Here is an 18,326-nt window from a genome sequence, read left to right as displayed (position 1 = left end):
CCTCGGCTGGTCCCTGGAGTGCGGAGTAGCCTAAGGCTGGCAGGGCCGCTCCTGGCCCCCACGGCTGATGCACCAGCCAGCTCCGGCTACAGCGTGCGGTGCAGGCCTGGTCAGCGCCGCTCCGGCTCCAACGCCAGGAGAAGATCCCAGAGCTGCCGGAGAAGGTCACGCAGGCCCCACGAACGCGGCGACTGGGAACCAACAGCCGAGCAGCCCCTCGCTAGGCCGCTCAGGGACAAGGGCAGGACCCCTCCGCCTAGCACGACGGTGCCCCTTCTCTGCTCAGCCCCCCGGCTGCAGGGGGTGGGGGCCCGGCCGGCCCCCAGCCCGAGCCTCAGGCCCGCACGTGTCTCGCGGGGGGGGGGGGGCGGGGTCTTATAGGGCGCGCGCGCGCTGCCCCTTCTGCACCGCTTCTCCGAGTCCTCCCTCGCCCGCCAGCGGGCTCAGCCCCCACCCCCTCCACTGGTCACGGCCGCGCCAGGGCTCGGAGGCGCGTGCTGACCCCGCCCTCCCCTGTCCCTCCCCGTCTCGCTCAGTCTGGGGGGGAGAGGGGCTCGCGCTGTCCCCTCGCCCAATAGGAGGCGAGGGCCTCTCCCACACGACCTTTTCCTGACCGAGTGCGCGCGAGCGCGGCCCGGCGAACCTCGCGACGGTTGGCTGGAAGTCGCGCGAGAGCTGTGGAGGGGTGGGACGGAGCGGAGAGGGCGGCGGCGGCGGCGGCTGGAGCGGGCCCGGCGGCGGTGTGCTGTGGAGGGGGGTGTGCCATGGCTGCGGGTGCCGGACGCTGCGGAGTCAGGTACGGCCTTCCCCCCCCGCCCTCCGCCGCCCCGAGGCGCCTCCCGCCCCGCTGCCAGTGACAGACCCGGGCGGGCAGCGCAGGCGCTTGGAACGATCCGGGCGGGCTGCAGCGGGGGCGCTGGTCCCTCGCTCCCGGGTCCCGTGCGGGGAGGGATCCGGGGCCGCTTCCCCGCCCCGTCACCGCAAGGGGAGCGTCGTTGTCGCCTCCCTGCGCGGAGCGCTCGGCAGAAACCCCCCCTCCCCGGCTGGGAGCTGACCCCGGTAGCGGCCCGGGTGCGTGTGTGTCGCAGCAGCGCTGGGCTCGCTCCCTGGGGCTTTCCAGCAGAGCCGGGGATGGCGAGCTGGTTTGCGGGACCCGTCAGCGAGCCCCAGGGGCAGGGCCAAGTGTGAGGGTGCGCCGCTGTCAAGTGCGAGGTGCTGGGAGTCTGAACAGAGACTGGTTTCAGAGTAGCAGCCGTCTTAGTCTGTATTCGCAAAAAGAAAAGGAGGACTTGTGGCACCTTACAGACTAACCCATTTATTTATTTGAGCATAAATTTGTTAGTCTCTAAGATGCCACAAGTCCTCCTTTTTTTGAGCAGAGACTGTCCTCACCCCCCCCCCCCCGCACCTGTTATAATCTTTACATCAGCTTCTGGCTTGTGGATGCTGAGTAAATATGAATTCTCTTCCCGCCCCCCCTTCCCCCAATTTGGCTGCTGTATAAGTGAAGGGCTTTCGTTTTTTGTTCTTTCCCCCCCTCTCCTGTCAGGTCTGGGCCTCCTGGCCGCGGGGGGAGAGAGCTTTCTATTTCACTCTCCTCGACTTTATTTTTGTGAGTTGATCCCTGTTCGTGGTAGTGTCTGCCTCATGGCTGCTGGAAACTTTCCCAAGCAGCCAGTTTCACTTCTGCCCAAAAGTTCTGAATAACATCTGTGCACCACACTAAGATCCTGACTGGAATTCTCCAGTATTATTGTAATACAGATAATAAAGTTTAAGCATAATAAAAATGACTAGTCATCTTAATTTCACTTTGCTGCTTCTTGGGAAGGATATGATTGGTACAGAATCATAGAATATCAGGGTTGGAAGGGACCTCAGGAGGTCATCTAGACCAACCCCCTGCTCAAAGCAGGACAAAGTAGAGTAGAGGCATTGGAGCTGTCCATCTCAGATTCAGGAAGACAGCATTGCATGTGTTCACGTTTGAAAGATTCTTTCAGAGCCTTAAGGGTTAGCACTTAGATATGCTAATGGAAATAGGTAGAAACTTGGTTTTGAGATCCTAAATTATGTGTAAATTGGTGACATTGGACCTATTTGTCAGGGGAAGGTCTCCAGTCAATGTGAGTGACTAGGCAAGTGGATTTTTCATGTCTTGTTTTTATGCCTAATTACATTGCTAACTATTCATGCTGATCAGCTTCATAAATTTCTTATGAAATTTCACTGCCCTGCACAAAATTTAAAAGTCCACTTTCACTTGATGATGAAAAAAATTAGTGATATTACTTACTCTTACTGTGGATGGACAGCAAAAGAATATAGAATGCTTTTTTTCCCCAAAATGGTTCACTTGTAATGTCACAGTCCCTATTCTCTTGCTAAATTCTACTCATTCCGGGCAAATAAGATTTTTTTGATCAAGTAATAACTTTTAATTTTTATGGTGTTATTGTTGCAGCCACACTATTTGTCTCATTCTGTTGTATAATTTACCTTTTTATATAAAAAAGACAAATTACGCTAACGGACCATTTCGGTTCTACTGAATAATGTTTTCAGAAAGGTTTTATTTGTTAATTTGAAATTTCATATCCAGAAGCAACCCCACTCTCAACATTTCTGATGGTAATTATGACGTTTTCACAGATGGATCAAGTAGGGTTTGTTTACTTTAAGCAAACATTTGACTTTCCTTAAAATGGTTTAAAATGTATATTTTAGGGTAGGAAAAAATATTTACTTTTGCTTACATCTACCGTTTTACTTCAGGAAAACTGCAAAATAATTAAAAGTTTTTGAGGGTTCTTCTGGTTCCTTTCCTAGTACTGCAGAAGAACATGATGGCCACACTTGGTCAGACCAGTGGTACATCTATCCTGGTATCCTGTCTTCTGACAGTGGCCAGTGCCAGATGTTCTGTTCTGTTCATTCCCTCTGAAGCAATTACCAAGCGAATCATCCTCTGTTGTCCAGTTCCAGCTTCTGGTAATCAGAGTGTTAGGGACATCCAGAGCATGGGGTTTCATCCTGATTATCTTGGCTAATATAATTGATGGACCTATCCTCCAGGAACTTAACTAATTCTTTTTTGAACCCCGTTATACTTCTGGCCTTCACAGCATCCCATGGCCATGAGTTCAACAGGTTGATAGTCTGTTGTATGAGGAAGTACTTTCTTTTTTGTTTTAATCCTGCTGCCTATCAATTTCATCAGGTGACCCCTGGTTCTTGGGTTATGAAAAGGGGTAAATAACACTTCCCTATTTACTTTCTCCACACCATTTATGATTTTTATATCCCCAATTAGTCATCTCTTTTCTAAGCTGAATAGTCCCATTCTTTTTAATCTCTCCTCAGGTGGAAGCTGATCCATCACCCCTAATCATTTGTGTTGCCCTTCTGTGTACCTTTTCCAAGTCTAATGTATCTTTTTTGAGAAGGGGCGATGGGAACTGCATGCAGTATTCAAGGTGGATTTGTATAGTGGCATTATGATACTTTGTCTTATTATCTATTCCTTTCCTAATGGTTCCTAACATTGTTAGTTTTTTTTTTTAATTAAAGCAGTTTATGAATAAAGAGCACTGTACTATTTTTATGATTGTGATGCTATCATCTGTGTACACTACCAGGAAATAAACAAAAATAGCTATGTTAATTTTGACTCTGTGATTAACATGGGAAAAAGATGAGGACTTGGTGTTTACAATGGTGAAAGAAAGATTATTTTTAAAATTCTGAGAAGGCAGAAGAAGAGTAACTAAATTTAACATTTCCTCACAGGTAATTATGCAGCTAGAACATGCCCTAAAATGTTATATTTTGTGATAAAACATGAAAAAATAGACTGCAATTGCATTGGAGACAGTTTTCAAACTTAATTTTGTTAATTTTTTTAAATAGCAGAATGGTCAAGTCCAAATTATAGACTAAAGATTTTTAAGCATTTTGTGTATTTATCCTCAGTTTTAATGTACTATGGGTGTGTGTTCTCTTTCTAAGAGAGATACTGCTTATTTGTAGTGTTGTCAAAAATACTGACTCTCCCAGCTTTCAGTTTATATACAAACAAATGGCTGTTTTCAATACGCAATTGATCTATTTTGACAATTCCATAATAGTAGTGTAATCAGCAAATAAGAGGAAAATAGAAAATAGTTTGTTCATTTGGGTTTATTTTGTTTTTTGTTTTAGAAGAAGTGATATTGAATCTTTTAGCCAGAAGTTCATCTCTCTTTATGAACACTATACCATGGTATTAAGCTTACATTTCTACAACATATGTTTTAGGTTTTCTTTCTACACATAAGCAAAGATGCAACTGTTGAATTGAAAATCATAATATAATTTGAAAATGACCAGCTCATTTATATTCATAATTTAAATTGTTTATTTTTAATCTGTAATTATGGAAAAAAAAATTCTGTGCTGATTGTGTCATGGAAAATGGGTGTCACTCTGAAACTGCAGTAGACTTTAAGTGTGGTATCTGTCTCATGTCATACTTTAGGTATGATGATGTGACACAACAAAGAATATAACAAAATTAAAATCAAAGCTAGCTTTTTAAAATTATCATGAAAATGTACCAATCCATGGACAAAATCTGTTCACCCAACCTTTACCATGATTATAGTGGAGGCAATTTACAGACTTGTCCAAAAGAAATGACCACGTGTGAGCAGAATTTTTCTAGGCTCCCAGCTCTGCTATTTAAAGTGATAGAGGTCATATTAGACTTTGTAAAATCATTAGAAATTGGAGATGGAAAAGACCTTCTAGACTTTCTAGTCAACCCTATTGCCAATCCAGGATTTTTAAACTTGGTGTTATAGCATAAGATTGCAAACGAGTTTACGTTTTCTCCCTCCTTTCATAACTTTCTGAACAGCTCAATAATGAGATTCAAGTTTTTCATGCTTGGTCCCTGCCTAAGGGTGCATGTGAGCTGGAGTCAGTCAGCCAAGTACCCGAGAGAGAGAATGCTTGGTGACACCTCAGAACCCTGGCGGTCTCTGTCCAGTGACTCATCTCCAGCTGTGACCATCCCTGATGCTTCAGAGGAGGGAGATTTAAAAAAACCTTCCAGAATACATTGGGGGCGGGTGGAAAAATCCCTTCTTGACTCTGGCAGGTGACTGGCTGAAACCTTGAAGTATGAGCTTTTAGGAACATTAAGACATAAATGGGAAGTGAGCCCGTTGGCTGTTGAGCCCTGTCCCCTATCATCCTAAGCAACTCCATCATACAGTCACACTCAAAAATTTGTCCAGCTCTCTCTCAAAACTAAGTTGTTTGTCCCACAGCTCTTATTGAGAGGCTGCTCCAAATCCTCATTGCTCTCATGGTTGAGGACTAAAGTCTTTGCTTGGTTTGGAAAAAATGGTCTTGATTTAACAAAGATGTGTGCAGAATGCACAATCGAAAATGTCCTTACATTCTCTGGCGTGCATTTGAATATAGATATGTTAAGTATGTGTGCACAGCTAGTTAAATTGTAATTATTATTATTCTGCACCAATAATGACAGTGACACAATTCTGGTAAGTTTCATGGCCATTCATCTACAACCATTTGAAATGTTAAAAATGAAGTATTTATCGTTTTCACCAGGCACTGCTCACCAAGGGAACTTGTCCCACTCGCTATTGACTAGAAGGAAGTATATTGGTTTTAATTATAAGATTTTCAAACATTTTTTCTTTAAAAGAAACTAAATATAAACTTTAAAGGGGCAGTATCTTTTCTAAAAGGCAACATCTGTGTGGATAAAAAGTTTTAAAAATGTTCGGTTTTAAGGTATCTTTTATCACAAAATTGTGGAGTCATTACTTGTTTTATCAAAATTTATTTTTCTTAATATATGCTATGTAAATGGGAAGCACAAAATAATGACATGATAAATGTTTTTCTATAGGTATTTTTGAGCTGACTTTCTTCCATGACTACTAAGATCAATTAAACCATGGATACTTATACCAGGGCCCGAAGCAGTCAAACAAAGCCTAAAGTGTCAGTGAAAAAGGTAAACAGCTATTTTGTGTGTTTTGGGGTTTTTTTTTTAACCCTAATTCTTTGTGATCTGAATCTTGAGAGTTAGATTGAAGAAAATAAGCTGACAGGTCCAGTAAATTTTCATTTTTTGTTTTGTCTTAGTAGGCTAAAGATTTAAGGAGGCATGTGATTTTCAAATCGCTTTTGCTTTGGTACATTTGTAATCAGTTGAAGCACTATTATGTGACTAAATCTGGGAAACTGAGTAACTTAAACAATGGACAAAGTGGACTTACCTCTTGCTTCATGTTTTCTCTAGTTCTTATGAAATCTAGAAGGTTTTCAGAAAAATTGCAACGGTTAGATGATGATTACCTTATTTAGCAAACCTAAATATTTTATTTGTGAGTAATAGGTATTCATATTAGTATACGGTTTCCTACCACAAAAAAAAAAAGCATAAATATGTTGTTTACAATCAAACCTTATTTTGTGACATTTGTATTAAGGATGTTATAATAAGACATACACTTCTACCGCGATATAACGCAGTCCTCAGGAGACAAAAAATCTCACTGCGTTATAGATGAGACCGCGTTATAGATGAGACCGCGTTATATCCAACTTGCTTCCCCCCCCCCCCCCCCGCAGCCCCCAACCCTTGTTCCCTGACCGCCCCCTCCAGAGATCTCCGTCCCTAATCACCCCCAGGACTCCACCCCCTACCCAACTCCCCTGTCCCCTGACTGGTTCGACCCCTATCCACACCCCCTGACAAGCACTCACCGGCAGTGGCGGGAAGCGGAGCAACGCGGCCCCAGCCCGCTCCACTCTGCCACCTCTCAGCCGTGGTGCTCCACTTCCCGCCGCCGTAAGTGCAGGAGGTCGGGGAAAGGACGCCCCCCGTACTCACCTGCGGTAGGAAGTGGAGTGACGCGTCCCCAGCCCGCTCTGCTTTCCTTGCCCTGGCCCCAGCCATGTCGCTAGGGGCGGGGGTTGGGGAAAGATCCCGCACTCACCTGCAGCGGGAAGCAGAGCGCCGCGGCTGGGAGCTGGCGGAGTGGAGTGGGCTGGAGCCGGGCTGCTCTGCTTCTGCCGGTGAGTGCAGCGGGGGATCCCTTCCCCAAAGCCTCCTCCCCAGAGTGACAAGGCTGGAGCTGGGGTGAGGGAAGCAGAGCAGGCTGCTCCAAGCCCCCTGCTAATCTCCCGGGCCACTCTGGGATTGCATGGCCCCCAAAAGTGCCCTCTCCCAGACCCTGGGCGGGGGAGCCCCTGACTGCCCCTGAGACCCTCTGCCCCTTATCCAACCCCTCGGGCCCGGCCCAGCACCCTTAACACGCTGCTCAGAGCAGCGTGTCGGAGCTTTATTGCGTTGTATGTGAATCCGCGTTATATCAGGTTGCGTTATATCAGGGTAGAGGTGTATCTACAAAAATTAATTCCACCCCAGGTTCTTGACTGGCTTATGCTCAAGTTCACGTGAACTTCTGCTGGGCAGTGCTTTTGGTGAAAAATAAAATCTGTCCTCCATTTGTTATGGAGGGTATTTATAACTGTTGTTGTTGTTTTGTTGTTTCATTTAGGGTATGATGTTTAGCAGCTTTAATAATCTTATATGCTTTTTTGAAATAAGTCATTTTAGACTGGGGAATATCGGAAGTCTTTTCTCAATGATTTTGTTTCTGTTTAAAGCTAGATTTTTCTTAGTGCTCTAAAATCTACAGTTACTCAAATAGCCTTGAAATTTGGTGTGCCTTATGGTGGTGCAGGGTTCTGATCAACAAGTTCCCAAAATACAGCTCCTGAAAAAAACAGCTTTTCTTAAAGTTGACAGATTCTAGCAGCCTGTTTTTGCTCACAGATAGAGATCAACCCAGGGCTCAGATCATTGCATCACAATTTCACATACTCAGAGTTACCCCCCAACAGAGTTCATGGCATCGACCAGCCCTTTGGGGAAAGTCAAATTCAAATTTTGACAAACGTCTTTGCATGCCTACTGGATTGTGTGGACAGAAGAGTTAACAGAATTGTTCGCCTTCAAAGCTGCACACAAGCTGGATGTTCAAGGGAATATACAATAGTCCTTTGAACCTGACCCACCCCAAGCAACGTCCGTTCTAGTCGCACCTTGGGCAGGAATGTTTAAAAGGTTTGGTGGCATATCACTAAATTCTGTCTCTGTTAGGGCTTTGTTTTTATTTTGTAAATAAATATAATCTAAATATTTTTATAATATGAGTGCTTACTGGCAGGATAAAGGCATTTTATGTTGTGGAGGTAATGTGTGAGAAGGATTTAGGGCTGCATCAGGGTGAGGGGGATAAATGGGGATCGGTGGTAGGGGACATGAGAGGGGTTGTAAAGCCTGTCAGCCCCAAATTCTCCCCTTCTCTCTGTGCTTGTCAGGATTGGGGGTGGGTCAGGGGAAGGTCTGAGCCCCTTTCTCTCCACTCCCCATGTGAGCTGAGATCCAGGGTTCCTGCCCCCAGAGGTGTCTGAACCTCATTCCCTGCTCCTCTCTGTGTGTGCCATGGTCTTGGGGGTCCCTGTCCATCTAGGAGGGTCTAGACCCCTCTTCCTGCCCCCCTCATGTGACCTGGGATATGGGGGAGGCATTGCTTCTTTGGGGGTAGGAACCTCCCTCTCTTCCCTCCAGGTGTCTGTGGCAAGATCTGAGGGATCCCTTGCCTATCTATGGGGATGTGACCTCTTTCCATGTGCCCCCTCATATGAGCCAGGTTCTGGAGGGCTTCTCTTTGTGGGTGGGTCTGAGCCCCTCTCCTTTCCCCATCTCATGTGAGCTGGGATCTGGGGGGGTCTCTTGTCACCTGGGGTGTCTGAGCCCCACTCTCTGCCTCCTTTTGTGAGTGCCGGGATCTGGGGTTAGCCCTGCCCCACTGGGAGGGAAGCTGTAGTATTGATACTGATCTCAAAGGCCTAAAGAATTAAAGCTGTTTGTAAACTCTTTGACTGTCAACATTAAACAGATCAGTAAGTTAAACAGAGGCCTTGGTTTTACTCTATGCGGCAATCACCCAAAAGCATTAGTTCAAATTAAAAGTTTATTGATTAAACATAAGAGAGAACAAGAAATTAAAACAGGCATTTATATTGAAACTGTGGTTGAGTGATTATGCAAAACAAACTTAGTCAAAATCTTTAATTTCTCTCTTTTTGGAGGCAAAATATGAGAGTCTTATTTTCAGCGCAACCTTTCTTTGATGAAAAAGGAAAGTGTATTTTTATTCTGTCCTGATGTGTAGAGGACATTTACTTATTCTGTTCTAGACAGACAGACAAGATGGAGAGACAGGACAGAAAAGAGGTGTGAAATACAGGTTTTTTTGGATGTTTTTGGAACACTGGATCACTGGTTAGTTACGAGCTGGTGCTTTGGCTGGCAAGTCAACTGCGACACTTGCTGCTTGGACCTTGGTTTACAGTCTGGTCAGGGATGTCATCTGATTATATCTTTTCTTCTTAGACAAGGGAAGCTTGGATGAATACAGCATAGTTGACTTCAGGATTTGATGAAAAGCCAAGAGAGTGAGAGAGAGGATAGGAATAGTAGGGGTAGAAAATAACACAACAAGGGAAGAGAAACAATACAGGGTCTTATGTACCTCTGAAGTGCAGTCAATTAGATATCCCACCGATGGGCAGAGGATTGTATAATGTGATTTGCAGTGTTGTACCTGTGCTGGTCCCAGGATATTAGAGAGTTAAGGTGATGGAATATCTTTTATTGGACCAACTTTGGTTGGTGAGAGACAAGTTTTCGAGCTACACAGAGCTCACTGAAGCTTGTCGAAAGTTTGTCTCTTTCACCAACAGAAGTTGGTTCCATAAAAGATACTACCTCACCCACCTTGTCTCCGTGATAGTGTACTTTGGCCAGACTGGACAGTCTCTACGTAAAAGAATAAATGGACACAAATCAGACGTCAAGAATTATAACATTCAAAAACCAGTCGGAGAACACTTCAATCTCTTTGGTCACTCGATTACAAACCTAAAGGTGGCAATTCTTCAACAAAAAAACTTCAAAAACAGACTCCAACGAGAGACTGCTGAATTGGAATTAATTTGCAAACTAGATACAATTAACTTAGGCTTGAATTAAGACTGGAAGTGGGTGGGTCATTACACAAAGTAAAACTATTTCCCTATGTTTATCTCCCCCCCCCCCCCTGTTCCTTAGACGTTCTTGTCAACTGCTGGAAATGGCCCACCTTGGTTATCACTACAAAAGGTTTTTCCCCCCTGCTCTCCTGCTGGTAATAGCTCACCATACCTGATCACTCTCATTACAGTGTGTATGGTAACACCCATTGTTTCATGTTCTCTGTGTATATAAATCTCTCCACTGTATTTTCCACTGAATGCATCCGATGAAGTGAGCTGTAGCTCAAGAAAGCTTATGCTCAAATAAACTTTTTAGTCTCTAAGGTGCCACAAGTCCTCCTTTTCTTTCTTCAAACTAATGTCTGTTTGCTTTGCTCACAAATACACCTCAACCAACATGCCCCACCTACAGTCTCCAACATTCAAACCATTCAGTACAGCTACAACTCACACACTGAATGAAGTTGCTGTGCTTGTGAATAATTGCCAGTGGCTATTGCTGGCGGTGGTGGGGAGGGGGGAATGGCAAGGTTACACAAGCATATACCTTCAGTGAGTTTCCTGGTTTTTCGAAGTTTGAGCTTTGCTGCACCCGATGTTCTGAGATGACGTGAACTGTCACTGGAGACCTTTCATTTTGCATTTGTATTATCGTACCATCTAGGAACCCTAGTCATAGACCAGGAACACATTGTGTTAGGAGCTGTAGAAACAGAACAAAAAGCCAGTCCCTGCCCCCAAAGAGCTTGATGCTTTTATTGAGATACAAGGCATGGTTGTGTTTGTATTCTGTTGTAAATTTTTTATTAAGTTTTAAAACTGAATTTATGTTCCAGAATATGTATTGCTTTATGAGAAACTGGTAGTTTAGAAAGGGTTGTTGAACTATATTAACTTACTTGTTGCAGTTCTCAAGTTAGATGTCCAGTGAGTTTTAGGGGGCTTTGGCTACCGTTCCTTTATTATCCTTTTACTAGAATTCTAGCCCTTATGGTTGTAGAGAGATCCTTGAAAATGTGAACAGATTGTGAACCAATGCAGTGATTCCTGCCTGAATCAATAGGTCTGAGAGGTATGAATTGTTATGCTTAGCTCAGTCAGGGTCCTGTGGACTCTGCGATTATGCATCATTGAATTTAGCACTTCAGACATGTCGTGAAATTCTGTTTTTTTTTTGTTTGTTTGTTTTTTAAAACCATGGAATTCTATATTTTCATGCAGCCAGGAACCCATCAAATTGTTTTCTGTCTCCTAAGCCTGCTGGGATCTGACTACAGCTCCCTCTTGTCCTCCACATTTCCCCAAAAGGACAGTTAATTGGATTATAGTGCATGCTCCTTGCTTTGTTACATGGAGCCAGCCAGCATGGTGATCATGATCCACCCTCCCTTTCCTCTCTTATTGAACCCCTCCTTGCAGTCTGGCTTTCCTTTTCTGCAGACTCAGACCAAAAGACGTACGAGAATTCTTATCAACTACTGTGATACTTCAAAGGAGTTTTTAATTATCTGCCAAAGGATTCGAGTGCATGGATGTGGCCACGGGAGTGCTGTATCATTTGGAACCCAAGCAGCCATCTTTACAAAAGAAACTCATTGAATTCAAGTGAAAGCTTAAGAGTTTCCTAGATCGGAAGATTGTTTAATTAAGGGGCAACACTGTAAACATGAAAGCACTCCAATCATCATATTTGGTGTATCTGCAAATAGTGAAACTCGTAAGCCTAATATAATTGTAAATGTGTCTGATTTTGTTAGTTTTTATTATGGTTGGTATCTGCTGCAGCTAGTCAGTTAAATCAGTTCCCCTCTACAGTGACAATCACCTGATAAATTCATGACATGGCTACAGATCTTCAGGAACAGCTTTTTAGAAGAGGTACTACAATGTGATGAAAGTACAGATGGCTTTTGTTCACTTTTTAACATTTGTTCAGTATGAGTGGGAAGCATTTTTACATGTGGATTTCCTGTTTTACGGTCTCCTGAGAGGATGTGGCAAAGTTTTGAATTGCTGCTTTAAGCTAGGAAAAGAAGTGACAAGGATTTTCCTTGCTGAATACAGTTTTTCCTTGCTGAATACAGTACTTCACTGGTCAGCACTGGTTTGCTCCGAATGGTTCTCAGGGTGAAATATGAACATCCTCAGTATAACTAATATGAGTGTAGCCTTTGTTGATCAGTTGCTGAAACTAGGACTCTTCACCAAACATCTCACAGATATCTGGTTGTCTGTGTGGGAGGAATAGGCAGAACTAGCAAGTGCAGCTTTGAGAATACTCATGTTTTGGGCCATAACATAACTAGGAATTGGAGTTATATGCATTGGTTGCTATTAAGAACAGATCCTGCTCCTGACTTGTGGATGAAGATGCTCTACTTCTACCTGAAACCTGAGTTCTCCTTCAAGTGGTTGTGCACGGATACATTCTACTGCAGGTGTAAGTATGCCCAGTGCACTTGAGTTGGAGACTTTTCCCCCCAGAAGTACGACTAGGTGGCACATGCAGCCCTGTTCTCTTTGTTTTATCAGATGAGGGCATAAAAGGGTCATGTCTGCCGCTTCCTTCTCAGTTCATTCTCACCACCTATGGTGACAGCTGGAGCTCCCCATAGCATTTGCTTCATTTAGCCAGCTTTTCAGAACTCTTTTAGTGTATACAGTTAGTTTAGAAAGTATTTTTAATAGTTACCAGGAGAATTTATTATTTAAAAAAGAAAAACCTCAGGATTTAAGTAGCTTGCTGTGTGCAGGGCTGTTATCCCTGTCACAGATAGGCATAAGAGTGCTTGGTTTCTGACTGACCATTCGTATTAGTGGTTTCCACTACAGGAGTATCTAATAATAGACTTGTTCTCAACCAACCTGAACAACAGGTGCAGGAGATTTTGCTCCAGAAGGGTCTGCAACCCGGCTCAGTCAGAGATACCTTCCTTCTCTCTGGGTCCAGTCATTGTTTCTATGCTTTCCTGGCAGTTCCTCTCATTCCAAGGTTACTCAGGAAACTGAAAAGAGACAAAGCAACATTTAATCCTTATCACACCATCATGGTCAAGGCAGCATTGGTATTATCTCTCTATCTGGTTGCCAATAACATTGCCCCTAGTCGAGGATCTACTGTCTCAGAACCAGGGTAAGTCTCTACATCCCAACCACCAATGTCTCCACCTCATGGCATGGACAGTCTCTGTGGAGTGGATTGATTTAAATCACGACAGTTTAAATCATTGAGTTCAGTCAGCTTTTCCATTTGTACCTCAGTTGTTTTCTAAAGAAAGGTGCATTCTCATTAGTTGATATAACCATTAAAACATGATGATTTACAACTAAATAGAGCCTTAACACTAGGTTTGGCACATTTTTTTTTTTTGCTACCTAGGAGTATACACTTTAATATACATTTATTTAAGAAATTTTATAGCTTAACTATGGTCAAATTCTCATGAGAAATTGTGGTCCGGAGAGGTTCAGATCATCTTGGTAAGCAGCAGAAAAGAATTCACTAGAGCCTCATATGGAGCATAGTGGAAGAGATTTTCAGTTTGGGTGCAGTCTCAACAGTTTTTGCCCCATCCCACAGAGATGACACACATGCTGGACTGTCTGATGCAGCTGAAGTCATTAGACCTTTCAGTTAGTTCTGTCAGAGTCTATTAGTTTCAGTTTCTGCACTGCCTCTATCAATAGAAGGATTTTCAATTTTCTCCAACCATCTTGCTTCCCAATTCTTGAAAGATCTATTCAACATTTACCCTCCTGTATCTGTATGGGATCTCAATCTAGTCCTCTGCAAACTGTAAGGACCCCCTTCATCCCCCCTGCCCCACTCTCTCTTTGAATCTATGGCTACAACCTGACTATCTTTATTGACTATGAAGACAGCTTTTCTGGTGACAATCACTTCCACAAAGAGGGTTGCAGAACTTCAGGCTCTCCTGGCTAACAAGGTTTTCCTTAAGCCATGCCTTCAGGTCATGCCTAAGGTAAAGTTAGCTTTCTATCTGAACCAAACCCTTCATCTCCTGATGTTTTCTGCAAAATCTCATTCTTCCTGAGCTGCAGAAAGATTTCATACCTAGGATGTTTGTAGAGCTTTGGCATTGTACCTGGAATGCACTAGGTCCTTCAGAATCTCTCCAAGGCTTTTTATAGTCTATACAGAGAGAGTTAAGGGTCAGTCAGTGTCTGCTCAGTGAATCTCACATTGGATTTCTGACTGTAAGGAAGACCATAGCAGAGCTTCAAAAGTCTCTCCTCCACCAAGAATAATGGCTCACTCCACCGGGACTCAGTCCACTTCATCAGTCTTTCTGAGCAATATCCCTCTAGCTGATATCTGCAAAGCAGCAACACGGGGGTCTGTACATACTTTGTCCAGCCATTATGCCATCACTCAAGCCTCCCATGACAATGCCAGGTTTGGGAAATCAGTGTTACAATCTCTGTTCAGATAATCCGAAGTCCCCCTACCTGTAAGTGAACTGCTAACTAGTCCTCTGCAGTGAAGTGTATATGCGCACAGTTGTTCGATGGAGAAAAAATGGTTATATACCTGTGCAGTAACTGTTGTTCTTTGAGATGTTTCACAATCATCCTGTCTTCCCCAATACTTTGGACATTGCATACAGTGAAGTGAAGGAAAGGAGAGGGAGGTGTATGATACACTCCTTTTATGTCCTCGTCTGAGAGCCTGAGGAGAGCAGAGGGTCATGTGCCACATAGTGGTTCTGAGAACAAAAGTCTCTGACTTGAGTGCATTGGGTGCACATACACTTGCAGTAGAATATATGTGCATAATGCATCTTGAAGAACAACAGTTACTACTTAGGTAAGTAACCGTTTTTTTCCTAAGCCTGAGGACTGTGACCACCCTGCCATTCCCATATTGCTAAATAAGGGAAAGTGATCCCAGCATGAGAAAGTTGAGATCCACTGTGTAATGTAATAGGCAATTTAGGAAGAATAATAGCTGAGAACCATCCTAAGTAGCTTTCAAACTGTGGACCACTGGTGATCTGCAAAGAATTGTCAGATCACATAGTGTTGGCTTTCCAGGTTTCCAGCTGCTTCTTATTGACTAGTTAATGTAGATACTGGAGATGAGGCCAGCCTAGTTTTCTTCGCTAAATGACTACTAGCCACCACCAACATTTTTAGGGAGAAACTATAAGCTGTTATTGGGACTGGAGCTAACCATAGGTGAGGAATGTCCAGGGAGACGGGAACCAGCCAACATGTGCATGGAAGCAGGGGAAATGAAGAGACCAAGAAGGTGGACAGGATGTGGGAGGAAATTGCAACTGAACAGCATGTGGGGATAGCAGGATGGAGTAGGAAGATTAAATAGGAGTAGGAATATTAAATGAATAGCAAAATAAGACACTATGACTAATTTTTATCACATGGCCAAAACATTTACAGTATTAATTTCATTTTAAAATATTTCACTTGCTTACTGTTACCTTTCTGTGTAAATAACTGTTTTAGTTGTTGGGATGTTGTACAATCTTCAGTGAGAGGGCAAGTGATCCAGGAGACGATCACTCTACCAAAATGTGTTCCACAACTTGAACAGTTTTAAGAATCCTTAATTTAGGCTTACATTTTCCTTTTGTCTGACAAGGAAAGATGCTACCTCAATCTCCAGTGTCAGAGAGTACAAAGATAATAGTGCTGCCCACTCTGGAATTATCAGGCATCTTATGGAGTGGCATGTTATACCACTTTTCTGCAGCCATATTTAAGATTAAATTGTAAGACATAAGACATAATTTTACCATAAAGTGATTATTTTTTCCTGATGATCTGTCGGCAGCTCAAACATTCCCTGATTAAATTAATGTCTCTGCTACTTTTGCTGATCTTTCAGAAGCTGTTCAGGGTTTAGGTAACTTTGTTGTTAATGTTGTACTTCAATGTTAGTAGGTTCAACTCATTTTTTCATTTACTTCATTTTTTGCACCACCGTTAGATCTGGCTGGCTAGTTTTGCAGACATGTTTTCTAATGACTGCTTAACTGCAGTTCTCTGTTTCAGGAGTTACCTTAGCATTTCTTACAGAAATAAAGGAGACCTAAGTTTTTTTTCAAACTGGTGGCCTTCTCCAAAGTACTTTCTTGCAGTAAAATGAGATGGCACCAAGTTTTTTTTTCCTGACCTGAGGAGCCAAGCAGTTTTGTTTATCTTTTTGTTCGGTATTACCAACCTTTTTTTCCTATAGATTTTAAATTCCAGGTATAATAAACAGGTTTTTGATTCTTTTGTTCTTTGTCTTAATTACAGAATTGTCAGATTCTACTGATGTTTAAGTACCTATTTCACAAACATCTGTCTGTAATGGTCTTCTATTCATGTGTGCGTCTCCTGTTAAATATTTGCACCAAGAAACGCATGCAGTGAACCCTGTTCTTTCATCATTCTTTCAGTGGCTACGTGGGAGACCGAGTGAATATATTACTTGTTAACTGCTGAAGCCTCCTCATTTTTTTTTGTTTTTTGTTTTACCGGAGAAAGAACAATTTTAAATTGTTGCCTATGCAAAAGAAAAGTGTACAGGTTTCATTTGCAGGTACAGAGTGGTATAGGGGTCCTTTCTTTGTATCTGTCTGGGTCTTTATTCCCTGCTCATCCTAAGAGTCCAGGTATTGCTTGAACTAATTAATGGCAAGCAGTTTTCTCTCTACTGTTGCTATAGGCCTTTTCAGCTAGGACTTGGCATTTTTGGAAAGATTGTGGATTTTTTTGCATTGGGGTATTCTTTTGGTTGGAGAGAAGCGTAGGTCTGTTGGCAGTTTGAAAACTGCATGATCCCCCATAATCATAATCAGCATTTAAATATTGGAGCTGATGGCTGGTGGCCTGTACACACAATAGTTTGAAACAGTGTTCAGGAAACAGTTGTATGTTTGTGGAAAAAATACCCTGCATTTAAAATTCTGCTCAACTTTTTCATTTGCTGTAGATTTATGTGTTTCTCCATTACCTTTCAGGATTTCACTGATGGTGTACTACGCTCTGTGAAATCATTGCTACAGAGCAGAAAAGAATTATGTAACGTGTCCACTGAAGAATCTTTAAAGCAGGAGGAACAGGACAATTTTATTGAGGTTTGACATGGCATGTCTACTTACCCTGTTGTATAAATATGAAGGATGCTTTTAGTTCACAACAGAATCAGAAGCTGCAGGATTGTATAATGTGCATTAGAACATGACTGTGAACTGCAACTACCCTCGTACCTAATTAATTAGTTTTAGGTTCACCAGAAGAGTGAAGAATGGCGGAGTTGACCAAAAGAGTAAACATTTCCACTTTTTGAGAAATATCATGTGGTCTAAAGTCTAAGAAAAGAATGATGCTATAACTAATTTAATCCAAAAATGGATTGTGATGTCCTGGCTTTGTTTATATATACTACTGTGAATTAACTTAATGAGGACCAATCATCAGATATTTCAAAGAAATGTAATGCAGCTTTCTGCAGATTAACCACTTCTAGTAAAAACAAAAATTATGTTTGGTCTCAAACACTTTTTAAACTGGCCAGGTTAATTTAAATTATACGGTTTCATTTCTTTAACTAAGACAACTAAATTATGTTATTTAGAAATCAAATAGATTAAAACATTGTTGACTTTTTTAACTTCAATATAACTTTAAGTTGTCCTGATTATTTTATTGTAAGATGCAGTAAATTTTCTTTGTTAAAAAGTATTTCAGTCTGCATTCTGTCATGGTTAATACAGTATACAAAGTATTAAACTGTGTAATTAAAGATCAGACCATGAATGCATTTGAACAGGTTGTGTTTTGTGATACTGTGATTGGCCCTGAAAGTGGTAGATACTCCTTACAGTACACTTTTAAGGACTTTGTCCAGTTTGGTTTTAAATTTCTCAGGATATAAATGGTGGGATTTCTGAGTGTTTAACAAAATCTACTAAGATACAAGAGAGTAACCTCATTGTCAAGATCTTGCAGGACATATTAGGGATGATATCAGCCTTCATGAAATTTAAATTTGCCTGTAACCAAAACAGAGAAAATATTGGATTCATCGTAGAGATTAGTTCTCATCTGAAAAGTGATTTTTTGTAAAAATGGCATATTCTTGGTCAGTAGATCTGTGTTCATAGTCCTATCTGCTGACATTACTGACCATGTAAGCTTACGCCTGTTTCTGTAGGGGTAATACAGCA

The 18,326-nt window shown here is 42.5% G+C and overlaps 2 protein-coding genes across 15 annotated transcripts in view; one reads left to right on the top strand and one right to left on the bottom strand.

The window, feature by feature from the left end:
• Window positions 1-463, bottom strand: part of LOC144930647 (uncharacterized) — a 39,578-nt gene extending 39,115 nt beyond the window's left edge. For all 5 annotated transcript variants that reach the window (XR_013635913.1, XR_013635911.1, XR_013635910.1 and 2 more), the window contains exon 1: window positions 2-463. The gene's annotated coding sequence lies outside the window, so the exon portion shown is untranslated. The remainder of the gene's footprint in view (window position 1) is intronic.
• Window positions 464-661: 198 nt separating this feature from the next.
• AKAP11 (A-kinase anchoring protein 11) overlaps window positions 662-18,326 on the top strand; it is a 63,837-nt gene continuing 46,172 nt past the window's right edge. For 5 of the 10 annotated variants that reach the window (XR_012159124.2, XM_078853159.1, XM_078853158.1 and 2 more), the window contains exons 1-3: window positions 2,718-3,789; window positions 5,924-6,031; window positions 17,118-17,234. Coding sequence is in view for 9 of the 10 variants with exons in the window: in XM_078853159.1 (XP_078709285.1) it covers window positions 5,972-6,031; window positions 17,118-17,234 (177 nt within the window). In the remaining variant the exon portion in view is untranslated. Of the gene's footprint in view, window positions 797-2,717; window positions 3,790-5,923; window positions 6,032-17,117; window positions 17,235-18,326 lie in introns of those variants that run through there. The other 5 variants (XM_078853153.1, XM_073345573.2, XM_073345542.1 and 2 more) reach the window with 4 other exon arrangements.

The sequence above is a fragment of the Lepidochelys kempii genome, chromosome 1 (assembly GCF_965140285.1).
Source record: "Lepidochelys kempii isolate rLepKem1 chromosome 1, rLepKem1.hap1, whole genome shotgun sequence".
Classification (NCBI taxonomy): domain Eukaryota; kingdom Metazoa; phylum Chordata; order Testudines; family Cheloniidae; genus Lepidochelys; species Lepidochelys kempii.
Note: the sequence above shows the minus strand (reverse complement) of the source record. Positions and strands in the feature narration are given on the sequence as shown.